The sequence below is a fragment of the Centruroides vittatus genome, unplaced genomic scaffold (genome assembly GCF_030686945.1).
Source record: "Centruroides vittatus isolate TY-2023 unplaced genomic scaffold, ASM3068694v2 scaffold_769, whole genome shotgun sequence".
Lineage (NCBI taxonomy): Eukaryota > Metazoa > Arthropoda > Arachnida > Scorpiones > Buthidae > Centruroides > Centruroides vittatus.
In genome coordinates, this window is record NW_027122717.1 from 4134407 (window position 1) to 4148605 (window position 14199).

A 14199-nucleotide genomic window follows, 5' to 3' on the forward strand; every position below is an offset into this window, starting at 1 on the left:
TTTACAAAAGAAGAAAAAAATTTTACAATAATTGAATCTAAAATGTATACAATACACCCAAAATGCATTTCAGACTCTTTTGGGGTACCTCTTCAGTTGATGTTTTTATGAAGTAAAATATACATTAAAGTTACATTAAAAGGTTTAAATAACCACAAAAACATCACAATTAAAGAAACTGATGAAATCTATTGTACAGCACATGAGATAACATCTAGTTTTCATATAATTTATCCAGCCTCAGATAGAGCTACACACAATTAACAATAATCAGTAACAAACTACATTTAGCATTAAGTGATAAAGACAATGGACTTAACACTCACCATTGAAAATTTAAATAACTGGTTTGGTTATCACAAAAAATTTAATGTAACTAAGGGTAAAAATGATGAACAAAACACACAATTGTTGATTGATGACAAAAGTAAACATTGAAAGAAAAGATGTGTCAGTAAATAGTTAGCCATGTGAGGATAGGATGCTGAAGTATTTCAGCATATAAGAATGTACTGATAGTTCTTCCAAACTAAAAAGACAAGCATAAAAGAAAATGCTTAAACTAGGCAACATGGATTTACATGCCTATTGTCAGATAAAACATCTTTATTGACAAGAAAACAGTACAGAGAGAGGGTAATATGAGCTAAATGGCATATGGACTGGAGCATTGATTCAGTTACAATATGTATCCAAATTTAACTTTCATGGATCTGATAGCAAATTTTTTTTTTGTTAAGCAAAGAAAATGTTTGATCATAATAAGGATTTCTTGATGTAGCCAGTAGTTTCCAATGAATCAAATTGTCTGGGAATGCACATGCAGTAAAGAAGTTGACAGACTACACTTTATAATTAGTATGTGAATGCAAAACTTGAAAATTTTGAACTTGAACATTTTAAATAATAAAAATTCTTACAAGCAACCCAGACCAGATGCCTAAGCTGGCCAAGTAACAGCCCTGATTTCAATCTTATTGAGAACTGCTGGCATATTAGATGTGAAAATTGCAGAGAAGAGACCTGATAATAAACAGCACTGGAGCAGGATTTTAGAAGAGAGAATATAATAATGGCTGCTCTATGTTGGAGTGCTGAAAAGTTGTTATTAAGACTCAAGTCGGTTCCAGTAGTAAAGCCAGAAAAACCCAAAGGGGGCAAAAAACTCAAGCCTCCTTTGGATTTTCTAGATATGCCACAGTAGCTCCCCATTATATATCATAAATGTTGAGAGAGAAACCAAATAAGCAATATATCAGATAGCACAATATAACCAATGTATCTAGCCATCTATTTGTCTATTTTTGATTTCCATGTTAACTTGTTTCTTTGTAGAATCAAGAAGAAACCAAAGACATGCTACATAAGCTATTACATAAGCTATAATGCTACATTGAATTTTTCAGACCACAGTCTCTCCAATACTGTTAATGAGCACTGTCACAAGAACTTGCTGTTTACGATTATGGAAGGGAGAAAAGTTCACAGCACTATGGCCTGAAAAACATGACATGAACAGTCATTTCTCATTAAATGGGATCCTAATACCTCAGTAGTAGTTCATAGTGGCTACAGGAGTTTAAACCCAAAAAATGACACCAGAAAAATTTGTTTGAACTTCAAAACGTTTTTAAAAACATTTATGACGACAAATATGGTTTATTGGGGACCATCCAAATATAGTGATTTTGCATGTGTTAATAACAGGTACTTATAAGGGCTATTGTATTTGAAAAATTATATCATTCATTTGGATATATTTTACTTTTTTGTCTTCCAAATATAAAAGTTCTTTAGCCAATAATTTTTTAAAAATCAGTTTCCATTGAATTTCTATTGCAAATTATATTTCAATAATTGATTTTGAAACTACCATTGTATGCTTTCCTGACAACATTTGGTGGGACCACCTGTTGTTATATTTTATTTTTAAAATTTTAATATTTTTAGCTATTATAAAATGGCAAAAAGCTTAATTTTGAGGGTAGGAATGGATTTTATAAAAAATTGTAAATGCTAATAACAAGTATAATTATCATTAATTCTGATCCTACCAGAGATACATATGACCCCCTTTATCTAACTACCTTGTCAATCTTTAATCACTAAAATTTAACAGCTTCAATCCCCCCCAATAAACAAACCTCCCTGCAAGATTTCAGAAATTTTCGACCAAAAGCACAAGAGTTATTAAGCTTCAAAGAGGGTGAACAAAATTGTGCCAGCATACACACACACAAAAATCCCTTTTTTTTCCATTTCTCAGTTTCAAGGTCTTCTGAGTACAAAAATGTAAAAATATTGGGGGTCATTTTATGACCAATTGCTATGCTTTCCTTCTGTTATATATAACAGCAGGGAAAGTAAAATGAAGATATTGCTGATATTTCTGATTAAGATCAACAAAAAAGCTCAGATGATGATGAAACTTTGTAAAAAGAAAATACCCTCATTCAACTAAAATTAATATTAATGCATCATACAGTACTTTTATAATTGTGATTGTCAGTTAATTATTGATTGGAAATAAATTATCGATTACTTTAATAAACATTTTTCTCTAAGTAATGAAAAAGAATAGTATACTTTTGCTAACTTTTGGAACCTAACCCTATGTTTTGCATTAGTCCTTTATTTTGTATAGAACATATTTACATAGCATGAAACTCTTTCAGAATGTAACTACCATGTTATACAAGGGATACTTGTATAACATCTATCATAGTTGATAGAATATCTGTCTGCTACTGTATTCTGTATACTGTATTCTTAAGTATTTTATATAGATTTCTGTCCATTTTTCTGAAATTACTACCAATTTACAAATTCATGATCAGAAAATAAGCCTAAACCTACTATGAAATAAATAAGCCTATGAAATATTTACAATATTTCATAGTACTTTGTATCGCACCTTTTTGAATGCCTAACCATCATTCAACACACAGTTCTTTTTTTCATTTAATTCATTCAAATTTACTGTCATCACACTATTTTTTCACTAGAATTTTTCTCTAGAACAATTCCAGCATTAATAGATACTTTTTTTTAGTAATTATTTATCATGAAAGTCTTTCATGATAATTTTTTCAGAAATTATTGGCTTTCTCACCAATCTTGAAAATTATTTTAATTTAACCTTCATTGAATAATTTGTGAACTAATATTTTATCCAGATTTCATTTGGTTTCTTTAAAAATTATCATTGGTGTCTTTTTTAACTTGAGATGTTTATTTCATTTTTTCACTTGTTCTACATGGTTGATCTGTTCTACTTAGGTTTCTCATTGCACAACTTTTCAACCTTTCATCATTAGTTTCCTAACAGCTTCATGACTAATTCCAAGTGGACTGAATACATATCTGTCACAGTATCCTTGGGTACATAAATCAAAACATCAAGTTATTCTTCACTGACATTTTTCACTTGAGTTTCTGTTATATTTCAGGTTTTCTCAAAATATAAACAATGTAATTAAAGCAAACTTTATTTAACCAAACCTTATAGTATACAGTGATTTATACAAATATCACACAATGTATTAACATTCCCAATCTCATTTAAATACTTTATTTATTTATTTTATCAAACATTAATAGAAAACAAATGCAATTATTATTTTTTTTTAAATTAAAAAATACTTCAAATAGTTTTTATTGTTGATTTACAAGAGCCAAAATTAGCTCGTTGTGTGTTATCTGATTCTGATGTCATGCATGCATTTCTGGTGGCATGTAACTTTAGACAGCAATAAATAGAAAAAAAAATGTCTAAATATACATTTTGAGTAGTAAATTTATTTCCCATTGTGGGTATTACTGGGTTCTAAGAGCTGATTTTTCCAACTTTTCTTGGAATTTGAGAACAAGAAAACAAAATATTTCAGCACAGACAGGAATTTCTTTCTGCCCAGAAACACTATTTCAGTGGCATCACTCTAGTGTTTCAAATTGCTTTACAATTTCTAATAATTCTCTATATAAACAATATCAATTTTAAATTGATTAAATAAGTGTAAAGAGTTTTTAAAAATTCTAATAAAGAACAATCAATGAAAATATGAAAGAAAATGCTGCAATTTAAAATAATACAGAGCAAAATTAAACATATGCTAATGGCACTTAACTTAATAAACCACTTATATATTCTGTATTCCATGAGAAATCGAGATTATTTTATACTTAGGTATCAAATTTATTTTACTTTTTTAAAGATTTGAAAATTTTCCAATAATCTACTCAATATTCTCTTTCAACTGTACTAAATTTATTCTTTAATTTCTAAAAGTGTTTGTCTTATGAAACAATTTTTTCTTAGAAAACTTAGTGTTTTTTTAATAAAAAAGATACAATGTTGGTTAGTAACATGTAATTTTATGTTATGCCTCTTATAACTATATTTTACTGAAGACTAAGACCATAAATTCAACTTTTATAGAACTTTAATGCTATACATTTAAGATGCTACACATCCCTCTTCAGGCTAAAAACTGTTTTTAAAAAGTACAAAATTACAAATGAATAAGGTAAATTAGACAATTAAAGCCATCACTGATCTTTATTACAATTATTGAAACACATGGACCCTAAATTTTTAGGTATAATTTCATTTATTTTGGTAAAGTATGTCATAAAAATTATGCTCATTTCACTGGCTACACTTTGATATAATAATGATGTAACTGGTGCTAGAAAACTGTACTACCCCACATGCATAACATACTGTTGTAAACAATTCTTTTTGTGCATGAAAAACATCAAAACTGCTGAAAAAAATAAGTTGAGTGATTCCCATTTAACTAACATTCTTAGAATTAAGACTAGTACCATAAAAGCAGATGTTGACAATATTATAAAAAGAAGGCAATGTCAAAAATTGCATTAAATTTATTTTTAATTTGTGTGAGTATAATTTCTTTTACTATCAATAATATGGTATTTTTTGTAATTATATATACATTTGTTGTTAAAATTTGATATTCAAATTTTGAACTTTTTAAAAGCATATATTTATATAAAGTACATTTGTGTCTCACTGAATGTACCTAAATTTCTAATTTGGTCCATTAGGAAAAAAGGTTGGACAACCCTGGTTTAAATCATCAAATTTTAGAATCTGCTTATCATCAATTTTAGTACTATCATACATTAGAAATATATCATTGACATATCTTGCCATAAAAATTACTCCTTGTTGAAGTGCTATTTTCTTAATTAATTTCAATCATAACTATTTTTGTTAATTTTGGTCCTATAACTGTTCCAATGCTTTCTATTTGTTCCTTCTATAGTATTTTTCTCCTATTTTAAAGAAATTATCGTGATAACTGTAAGTAATTAGTTTTACCAAATTAGGTGAGATTTCTAAATAATTTAACCTATTGTTATCATCATTCCATTTTATTGATTGACATTGAAACAATATCCAAACTCATAATTCTAAATGTAGGTTTAATTTCAATTCTTGCTATCTAGAAATTAAATCATCAGCATTTTTTTAGTGCATAAGGCAAATTAGATATATAATTTAATGACCTTTTTAAGAAGATTTCTAAATTATACAGTATTGAATCTCTAAAGTCCACTAATGGTCTGCACTACAGTATTTAGAAAATATGGTATTAATTTGGCAGTAAAACATGCAATAAATCAAAAGATCTGTTAATTAAAACAAATAATTCATGTATGGAAAAATTGAATATATCAGGTATAGTTTATATGTTAAATTGTATTTGTGATAGCAAAGTGTACTATATTGATGACACCCATAGACCTTTAGGAATTGGAGTAAAAGAGTACAAATCAGCAATCAGATTAAAGTACAAACAATCTCCATGGTTTATCCATTATAGCAAATATAATTGTACCATTGATAAAAATAATGTAAAAATATTAGCTAAAGAAAAAAATAATTACTTAAGAAAATTTAAAGAGCATATAATGATAATGAATAAAAATAAAACATTAATAAATTTAAATAGAGGAACGAAAACAGATGACGTATGGGATGACATCATCTTCAGTATATGGGATTGTGCTGAAGACACAGGTAGAATAGTGAGAAAGTCTTACATATCCATGTGTATGGTTTCAATAATTGTAAAAAAGATCAGTGATGGCTTTAATTGTCGAATTTACCTTATTTGTAATTTTGTACATTTTTAAAACATTTTTAGCCTGAAGAAGGATGTGTAGCATCTTAAATGCATAGCATTAAAGTTTTATAAAAGTTAATTTTATGGTCTTGGTCTTCAGTAAAAAACAGTTATAAGAGGCATAACATAAAATTACATATTAGCCAACATAATGCTTTTTAATAACAAAGACAAAGTTTTCTAAATTTATTTTGTCTTTCTGTAATAAATCTAGTTCTATTCATATACTTCATAACAGTGAATGGATGAGTGAGTGAATGAGGACAATGTAGCTTTATTAGGTAATATATATTTTATATTGCCTATTAAACAAACAATAAATTTATATTAAAAGATTAATGTGTATTAAAAATTTTTTAAATTAATATATAAAGTTCTAAATACTGTACTAACTTTTTTCCCTTCTTTTTCAGCTTCCATCAATTCATTTTCCAGCCAAATATATTGATTGGCAGGATCAGTGGAATTCAGTGTTAAAGTATTGGATTTATACCATAAAATTGTATTCAATCCAAGAATGGTCAAACTTGATGAAAGAGGAAATGAATAATATCCACCTACAAAAAAAAGTTATTTTTGTTAAAATTATATTATAATGCTTGCTTAATTAAGAATATATTTACCTTGAAGAAATGTATTCCAAGTAGAATTGGGGAGAATTTCATTCCATCTACCTGTAGTAAGATACTGATTGTAGTAAGTAGTAGTGGCATTTTGTGGTATTGTATCTGGTGGAAAAGTATCATGATTTCCAAGCACAGGTAGAATAGTTGAATTTGGAAACTTTAGTGATAATAACTGTGTTATTTTAGCCAATATACTTGTTATACTTTTAAAATTAGGTGATGGATTCCATATATGTGGAGCATTATCTCTAAAACAGGAAATATAATTATTATTTTTAAAGGTTCATTATAATATACTTATTATTTTATATATTAAGTTTTCTTTATATTTTGAAACTGAAATATTTTAATTCTAAAGTTGTTTATATATAAAGATCTGATATATACAATGAATTAGTAACTCTTACTTGCATATTTATCTTAATTTATGTTTCAAAACAAGGCCATCAATTTTTTCTGTACTGTCATGTGTTACAAAATTTTTGTAGATTTATTGAAATAGTTTAATTAAATAAACTTTTGGAAAAAGGTTTGAATTTTAAGTACTTCAGATGTATTTTGTTATAAAATCAGACACAACAAACAGAAGAATAGTAATTTAAAAAACAAGTAATGAAAAGAAAAAATGATGCATTAATAGATTTTTAAACTTTCTGCATTTATAACATTTTATGATGCAAATATTTTTTTAAAATTAAATAGTTAATATTTTGGATTATTAAATTCTGTGTGGTCAGATGGCTTCTGTGAGGTACAAAGTGCACTATAAATAAATAAATAAATAAGTAAATAAAATAATAAAATCAATCATCAAAAATTCTGAAAAATTGGTACTTTCCTAAAATGATATTCTCTGTGATAAAAAGATTTTGCATTGGTTTTATCATTTCTCAGAAAAAATGTATGGTTTCTCACAGAAGCCGTGCAACTAAGTTACAATATATCTTTCTATTATTTCAATCCCTTAACCTCAATTTTGTAACAGGACCTTCAGGCTACAAAAATATGCACACAGAAGCAACTGGAAATAACTTCAGAGAAATAACAGATTGAAATTTAATATGTTTGTTTGCATTCCAAATCATTATGTAAAGACATTTATAAAAATAATAATGCTATCAATAAGCATGTGTTTTATATTGATAGAAGACAAATGATGGAAATCAGATTTTTAACTAAAAATTAGCTTCTCACAATGCACATGATCATTGTATTGTTAATTGCTATTTATTTTTGTACTTCTTAAATCTCACAACTCGACAAATGTAGGTCTAATACAGGATACATGTTTAAAAAGAGCATAATAAAATTAATCACTTTGAATTGTCATTTTAGTGTGCATTTTGGTCTAAACCCCTCTTCAGCTGTTGACAATTCTTTAAAAAAAACTGGTCCTGAGTAAAGTCACAAGAAAAAAATATTTTAGTTTAATATTAAGACATAAAAGGCTTATGTAATATCACATTTTGAGTACTAAATATGATATGAATTTTTTTTTAAGAAACCAAAAGAATTAAAACCAAAATGAATTTACTTGGGAGGGAGTCAGTTATTTTATTTATCAAAATGTGATTGAAAAACAAAGTGTGAACTAAAAAAGAAAAGGGTTAAAACTATAAAAAATAAATATTAAGTAACTAAAATAATTTTTTTACCCATGTAAAAGAATTAAGAGTTTTTAGATCACATTTTGATAAATAAAATAACTGACTCCCTCCCAAGTAAATTCATTATGGTTTTAATTCTTTTGGTTTCTTATAAAAAAAATTCATATCATATTTAGTACTCAAAATGTATTATTATATAAGCCTTTTATGTCTTAATATTAAACTGAAATATTTTTTTCTTGTGACTTTACTCTGGACCAGTTTTTAAAGAATTGTCACAATTGAAATGCACACTAAAACAATTCAAAAGGAATTAATTTTATCATGCTCTTTTAAACATACATCATGTATGGTAATTCCTATATTTGTCAAGTTTGGAAAGTTAAGAAGTACAACAATTGAAGAGGGCAAGAAGCTTTGAACACATCAAGCTATTTATTTTGTTATCTGGCAGTACTGGTGCTATATTCTTAACTATAATTTAGAAAAAATACAAAGTATTTTTAAAAACACTTTTAAGAATTTAAGAATTTTCTAATATAAATGTGATTAGTTTAAAATACTTTAAAGAAAGCACACTCAATAGAAAACTGAAAAAGTGCCAATAAAAGTTGGGAAGATGAGCTATAACATGGTAATTTTGATACATGAAACTTCAAAGTCAGCAACAGTAACTGCAATCGTCAACGTTGTTGATAAATGAGAACATAATACTTAGCTTGGATGTCATGCCAACAGTTGTATTAACACAATTAAAAACTTCAGATAAGGAGGCATTAAACGAAATTAAAAGAAATATTTTATTTCTGCAAACGCTTTTGACGTAATTTACACACATCGTCCTCAGGCAGTTTGAATGACAGAGAATTTAAACTGCCTGCTAATTCTCTCTGTCATTCAAACTGCCTGAGGACAACATGCATAAATTACATCAAAAGTGCTTGCAGAAATAAAATATTTCTTTTAATTTCGTTTAACGCCTCCTTATCTGAAGTTTTTAATTGTGTTAATGAGAACATAAGTCAATGGACTGATAAAATGGCAGTGCCCTCTAGTAGTGCGTGAAATAAGAGCAGTATAATGTCCAATTTTTGACAAAAAAAAATATTTAAAACATTTTGGCACATGCAGGTATTGTACAGTAAGGAGACACCTAAATGAGTTGCACACAGATGTACAAGTAGAGTTCCAAGGTTCTGAAAACAGCCACAAATCTGTGGAAGATTTTCCATGGTATTCACTGCAGTCCCAGCCATAGAGAGAGAACCTTCCACAGAACTGTGGCTGTTTTCAGAACCTTACAACTTTACTTGTATACCTGTGTGAAACTCATGCATGTGCAAATGGATGTCAATTGATTTTTTTGTCAAAAATTGAACACTACAATGCTCTTGCTTTGTGCACTACTGGAGAGGCATCACCATTTTATCAATCTATTGTCTTATATTCTCATACATCAATGATGTTGCCAGTTACTGTTGCCCCTGACTAGGAAGTTGTGTGTCTTAAAATTAATATGCTTCCAACTTTTAAGTGCACTTTTCCTGTTTTTTATTGAACATGTCTTGTAGTTTGTGGAATGCCAAGGTACCTGACTTATTTTTTAATATAATATTTTTCAAAAATAATTAATATGAAATCAAAATATATTTCTAAGTGTGCCAATTATTTATTTTTTTTATTTGAATTGTTATCATTAAAAAAGTTCTCTAATGCCTGGCGTAATCAACATTTATTGCATTTATAATCATTACAAAAATTTTATTGTAATTTTATAACCAAACTAAATAAAAATTTAAAAATAATTAAAAGTGATGTTTACAGTTGTTTGTAATATTACAATTTGTAATTTGTATCATTAATAAACATCAGCATTACATATTGTATTTTTGCACAAGTTTCAAGAAAAAGGAAGCAGTTTTGTCTATTTTTTTAAAAAGTATTAAAAGTTTCCTCAGACAAGTAATTTCAAATTTTCATCTTTTTTTTTTTTTACATAAAATTTATAATATATAAGACTCATCCTGCATTAATATTAAATTATAGTAATTATATGAACTACAATGTATTATAAAATAATAAAAGAATGAATGACAGAACATCCTATCAAAATTACTTTCAAACTTCTTGATAAAAAATAAATAAAACTGATTTGATGTTTAACTTTAGAGCAGCATTTCTCAACCTGGGCAATATCACTCCCTTGTGGGCATTTACAGCATTTTAAAGGGCAATAAGCTCTAATTTACATTTTGGGACAAATTAAAAATTTGCTGGACAATTTAACAGCAAATGAATATTTTTCTTACTTTTACAATCTGGTTCCACTATAAGAAGACCTTTAGTGACTAAAAGTCACAATATATAATTGTAATTACATATATCTAATGCTAACCAAGTTCCTAATGAATATAACACCACAACGTGTTAGTGATAACTCACTTGACTGAGTAGGTTAGTCAAGCAAATAAGTTATCAATAGCCCTTTGCAACATCATAATTAATCCTTTTGATATAGATGTAAATATGATGCCCACACATTTGCAAGAAAGTTCAAATTGATTTGCAAAACAGTGCCAAAGCCAAAATTTTATATACATAAGATAATATTGAAATATTTTGGATGAGAAATAGAAACAAGTTTAAAATGCTATGGAATGATATTGATATGCTAATTATGATAATTCCAACTTCTTATCACAGAGAAAAAGAATTTAATACTGCTCTTCAGTTGTCCAAATCAAACAATTGTTTGTAAATAACTCAAAAAGGGAATTTGAGATTATTTTTAACTAGTTTCAAACCAAATTAAAACAAGTTTGCTCAACTTTGTCAGCCTCAAAGATCACATTAATAATAATTACTTATCTTTAGATGTCGATTTTAGAGTTTGTTATTTTTGTGAAATCTGTATTTTGAATAAATAAATAATTATGTACAATCTTTATATAAAATGTAAAACACAAAAAGTAATATATAAAATATAAGAAAATAAGGGGTAAATTTTATAGAAGAAGAGGGGGAGATATCTTTTTAAGAGAAGGGAGTGATATTATGCTTCGATACTTATAAAGGTTAATTCTGAAAACATTAAGAAACACTAAAGCAAACTTAATCTGAATTTCATTCATTTCAAACTTTAAAGAAGATATATCTGATATTTTAGCACAGTGTACTTGTATACTTCATTATTATTTGTCATACAGAAAATTTATAATTCTTTCTACATATTTAAAAGTTTATATCAATAATTAATCAAGTCTGATAATTAACTCATTGAACAACCTCTGAATTTTATTGTTTTTGTTGTAGTTTAGTTTTATAATTCAATTTGTCTATTGTTTTCAATTTTATTCTATTTCAGTAGTAATTGACCATGGAATACTTCAAAAATAAACTATATGAAATTGTTTCTATCCACAAAAGGTTACTATATCACTTTAAGTTATGTTTGTAAGTGGTTGAGTAATCTCTAAATAAAGATCAACATCTGTTTTTAAAGTGCATTCCTGTCCATGTGTAAAAATATTTCTGGAAGACATCAACTTTTATATAATACTTTCAAGATTATTTTAAATACATAGATACATAAATATAAAAAATGCATCTAACAATTTCAAATTCTTTGGGACAATTTTTAAATAAAAAAAATTATTAAAATGTATACAAAATTATTTGTATATCCTATTAATTTTACATATTATATTATATTAACTGAAACTGATTTGTAATAATGAGAATGCTACAATACAGGGTGGGAAAGAAAGTCACTTAACACCCCTGCTACAGAATATAGAATGTACCCAAAGAATATACATTTAGCCCATTGTGTAGCATGCATAACCCTGTATAACCTTTTGAGGTAAGTCAATAAAATCTTTCAGCAATCTATTCCTTGTTAAATTCTGATCCTAAATGATGTGTCATATGACCCCTTCCCATTTACAGTTTCAAAGTTGCATTCAAGATGGTGGCCTTGCATGTAACACATTAATCTGTTTCCTTCTTTGTCTAATGTGTTCCTGACATGAGTAAATTTACTTTCAATACATTCTGTATTCTGTAGCAGGGGTGTTAAGTGACTTTCCTTCCCATCCTGTAAATTTGCAAACCTAGTGACAATATGTAACTGAATTAAAAACCAATATAAATGAGGATAAAATAAATTATTATGTAACAAAATATTTATTGTTTTAGAATATACAACTTCATTTGAAATTGTATAAATTGTGCTTGCATCTAAAATGATACTTATAAATTTTAAAATTGGTTTTTTTCTTCTTTAAATGTCTATCTTATAAACATACATAATAAAAATTACTAAATCTAAATCGATATAATTCAAAATTATAAATTATATTAATAAAGTCCAAAAAAAATAATAACATCATCCATAATGTATTACCCTGTCCATATAATGAAGTCTGGATCACTTTTATACTTAATCATAGCTTCTATAGAAGAATTAACCAAGAGCCAAGGAGAATCACAGTTGAAATTTCCATAATCTCCATTGAGATAATCACCTGTAGTACTTATTGTCAAATGACACATTTCATTTGGATTTCCTCGTATGGAATATTGTTTATCCCAATGAATATCAGTGATTTGCCAAAATGTACCTACATTAAATACACATAGTATTTATTAATAAAGATTGTAATAAACTGCTAAATAATAATTTAAATATATATGTAAATATACTTCTTTAAAACAATCAAATATGTTAAGAAATAAAAACTATAATTAAAACAAATTTTTTAAATATGTAATAAACTGCATTTCTTTCATTTTTAGAATGCTTCAATGACTTTCCTTAAGAATCTAGCATCCTAAATGTGAAGAAATATCATAACATTTTAAAAATAAATGTAATCTAAAGAAAAAAGATTAAAATAATAAAATAAATAAACAACAAGACGAGGAAAATAATTATTATGAAATGATGGTTAAATTATACTAAGATTTTCTCATAATAATTCTTTTGAGGCATTAATAATTTAATTGACATATTTTAAAAATTCTTTCAAATTGATAATATTGGTTTGTTTGGAAAGTTCATAGCAATTTTTAAGTGAAATAAAAGAAACTGTTTTAAGATTAACAAGTAAAATGGCAAGGCCATATTTGGGACAAGACTATGTATTGGAGACTCACTACTAAGCGGGATCACTTTGACGCTCACGGCAAGTCTCATTCTCCAATCATCTTTGGTATCACTGGTTTTGAGTGTGATCATTCAAACTTCGCCGGCCGCAGCCATGATAAAAAAAAAAAAAACAAGTGTCAATAATGCATGTTGTTCTCATCCATTTTTGCAACACAACAAATTAAACGATATTTGAATAATCTTGACGGTTCTTTTTGTAAGTGACATATCTCAAGGTCCTTTATTGTAATATTCATTGGTTTGTACAATTCTAATCATTTTTGTGTCAATCAGTGTCTCAACTGTCAGCTATCAAAAATCGCTACAAACTTTCCAAACAACCCAATATATATTATAGATTTAAGTTCTACATTTACTAAAAAATTTAACACCTTCTTGATAAGAATTAAGGAAAAATTAGATTAAACTTGCATGCTGATATACAGCCAAACCTCAGTTTTTGAATGACTCACTCACTTTTTGAACAAATCAGTTTACAAATAGAATTTCAAACTCATATTTGTCCTGGTTAATGTACTGTACAATAACTCAGTTGCCAAACAAACTACTCAGCAAGAGCTGACCACATATTAGAGATGGTCAACTCCTTATACTTCTGTCTTAAAGAAAGTTGACGGCCCAACCAATCAACAACAGGACTA

At 27.2% G+C, this 14199-nt stretch overlaps 2 protein-coding genes and 1 long non-coding RNA gene across 3 annotated transcripts in view; 2 read left to right on the forward strand and 1 right to left on the reverse strand.

The window, feature by feature from the left end:
• LOC136989799 (uncharacterized) overlaps positions 1-7323 on the forward strand; it is a 59225-nt gene extending 51902 nt beyond the window's left edge. The window contains exon 5 of the mRNA XM_067288074.1: positions 6569-7323. Coding sequence (XP_067144175.1) covers positions 6569-6603 — 35 coding nt within the window. The 3' untranslated portion in view covers positions 6604-7323. The remainder of the gene's footprint in view (positions 1-6568) is intronic.
• LOC136989787 (acid sphingomyelinase-like phosphodiesterase 3b) overlaps positions 1-14199 on the reverse strand; it is a 73444-nt gene that overhangs the window by 31318 nt on the left and 27927 nt on the right. Inside the window, exons 2-4 of the mRNA XM_067288060.1 lie at positions 12794-13010; positions 6779-7029; positions 6549-6712 (exon numbers count right to left, since the gene is read on the reverse strand). Coding sequence (XP_067144161.1) covers positions 6549-6712; positions 6779-7029; positions 12794-13010 — 632 coding nt within the window. The remainder of the gene's footprint in view (positions 1-6548; positions 6713-6778; positions 7030-12793; positions 13011-14199) is intronic.
• On the forward strand, positions 278-1153 carry LOC136989802 (uncharacterized). The gene is made up of 2 exons (XR_010882960.1): positions 278-450; positions 499-1153. It is a non-coding gene; the product is annotated as an uncharacterized lncRNA (long non-coding RNA).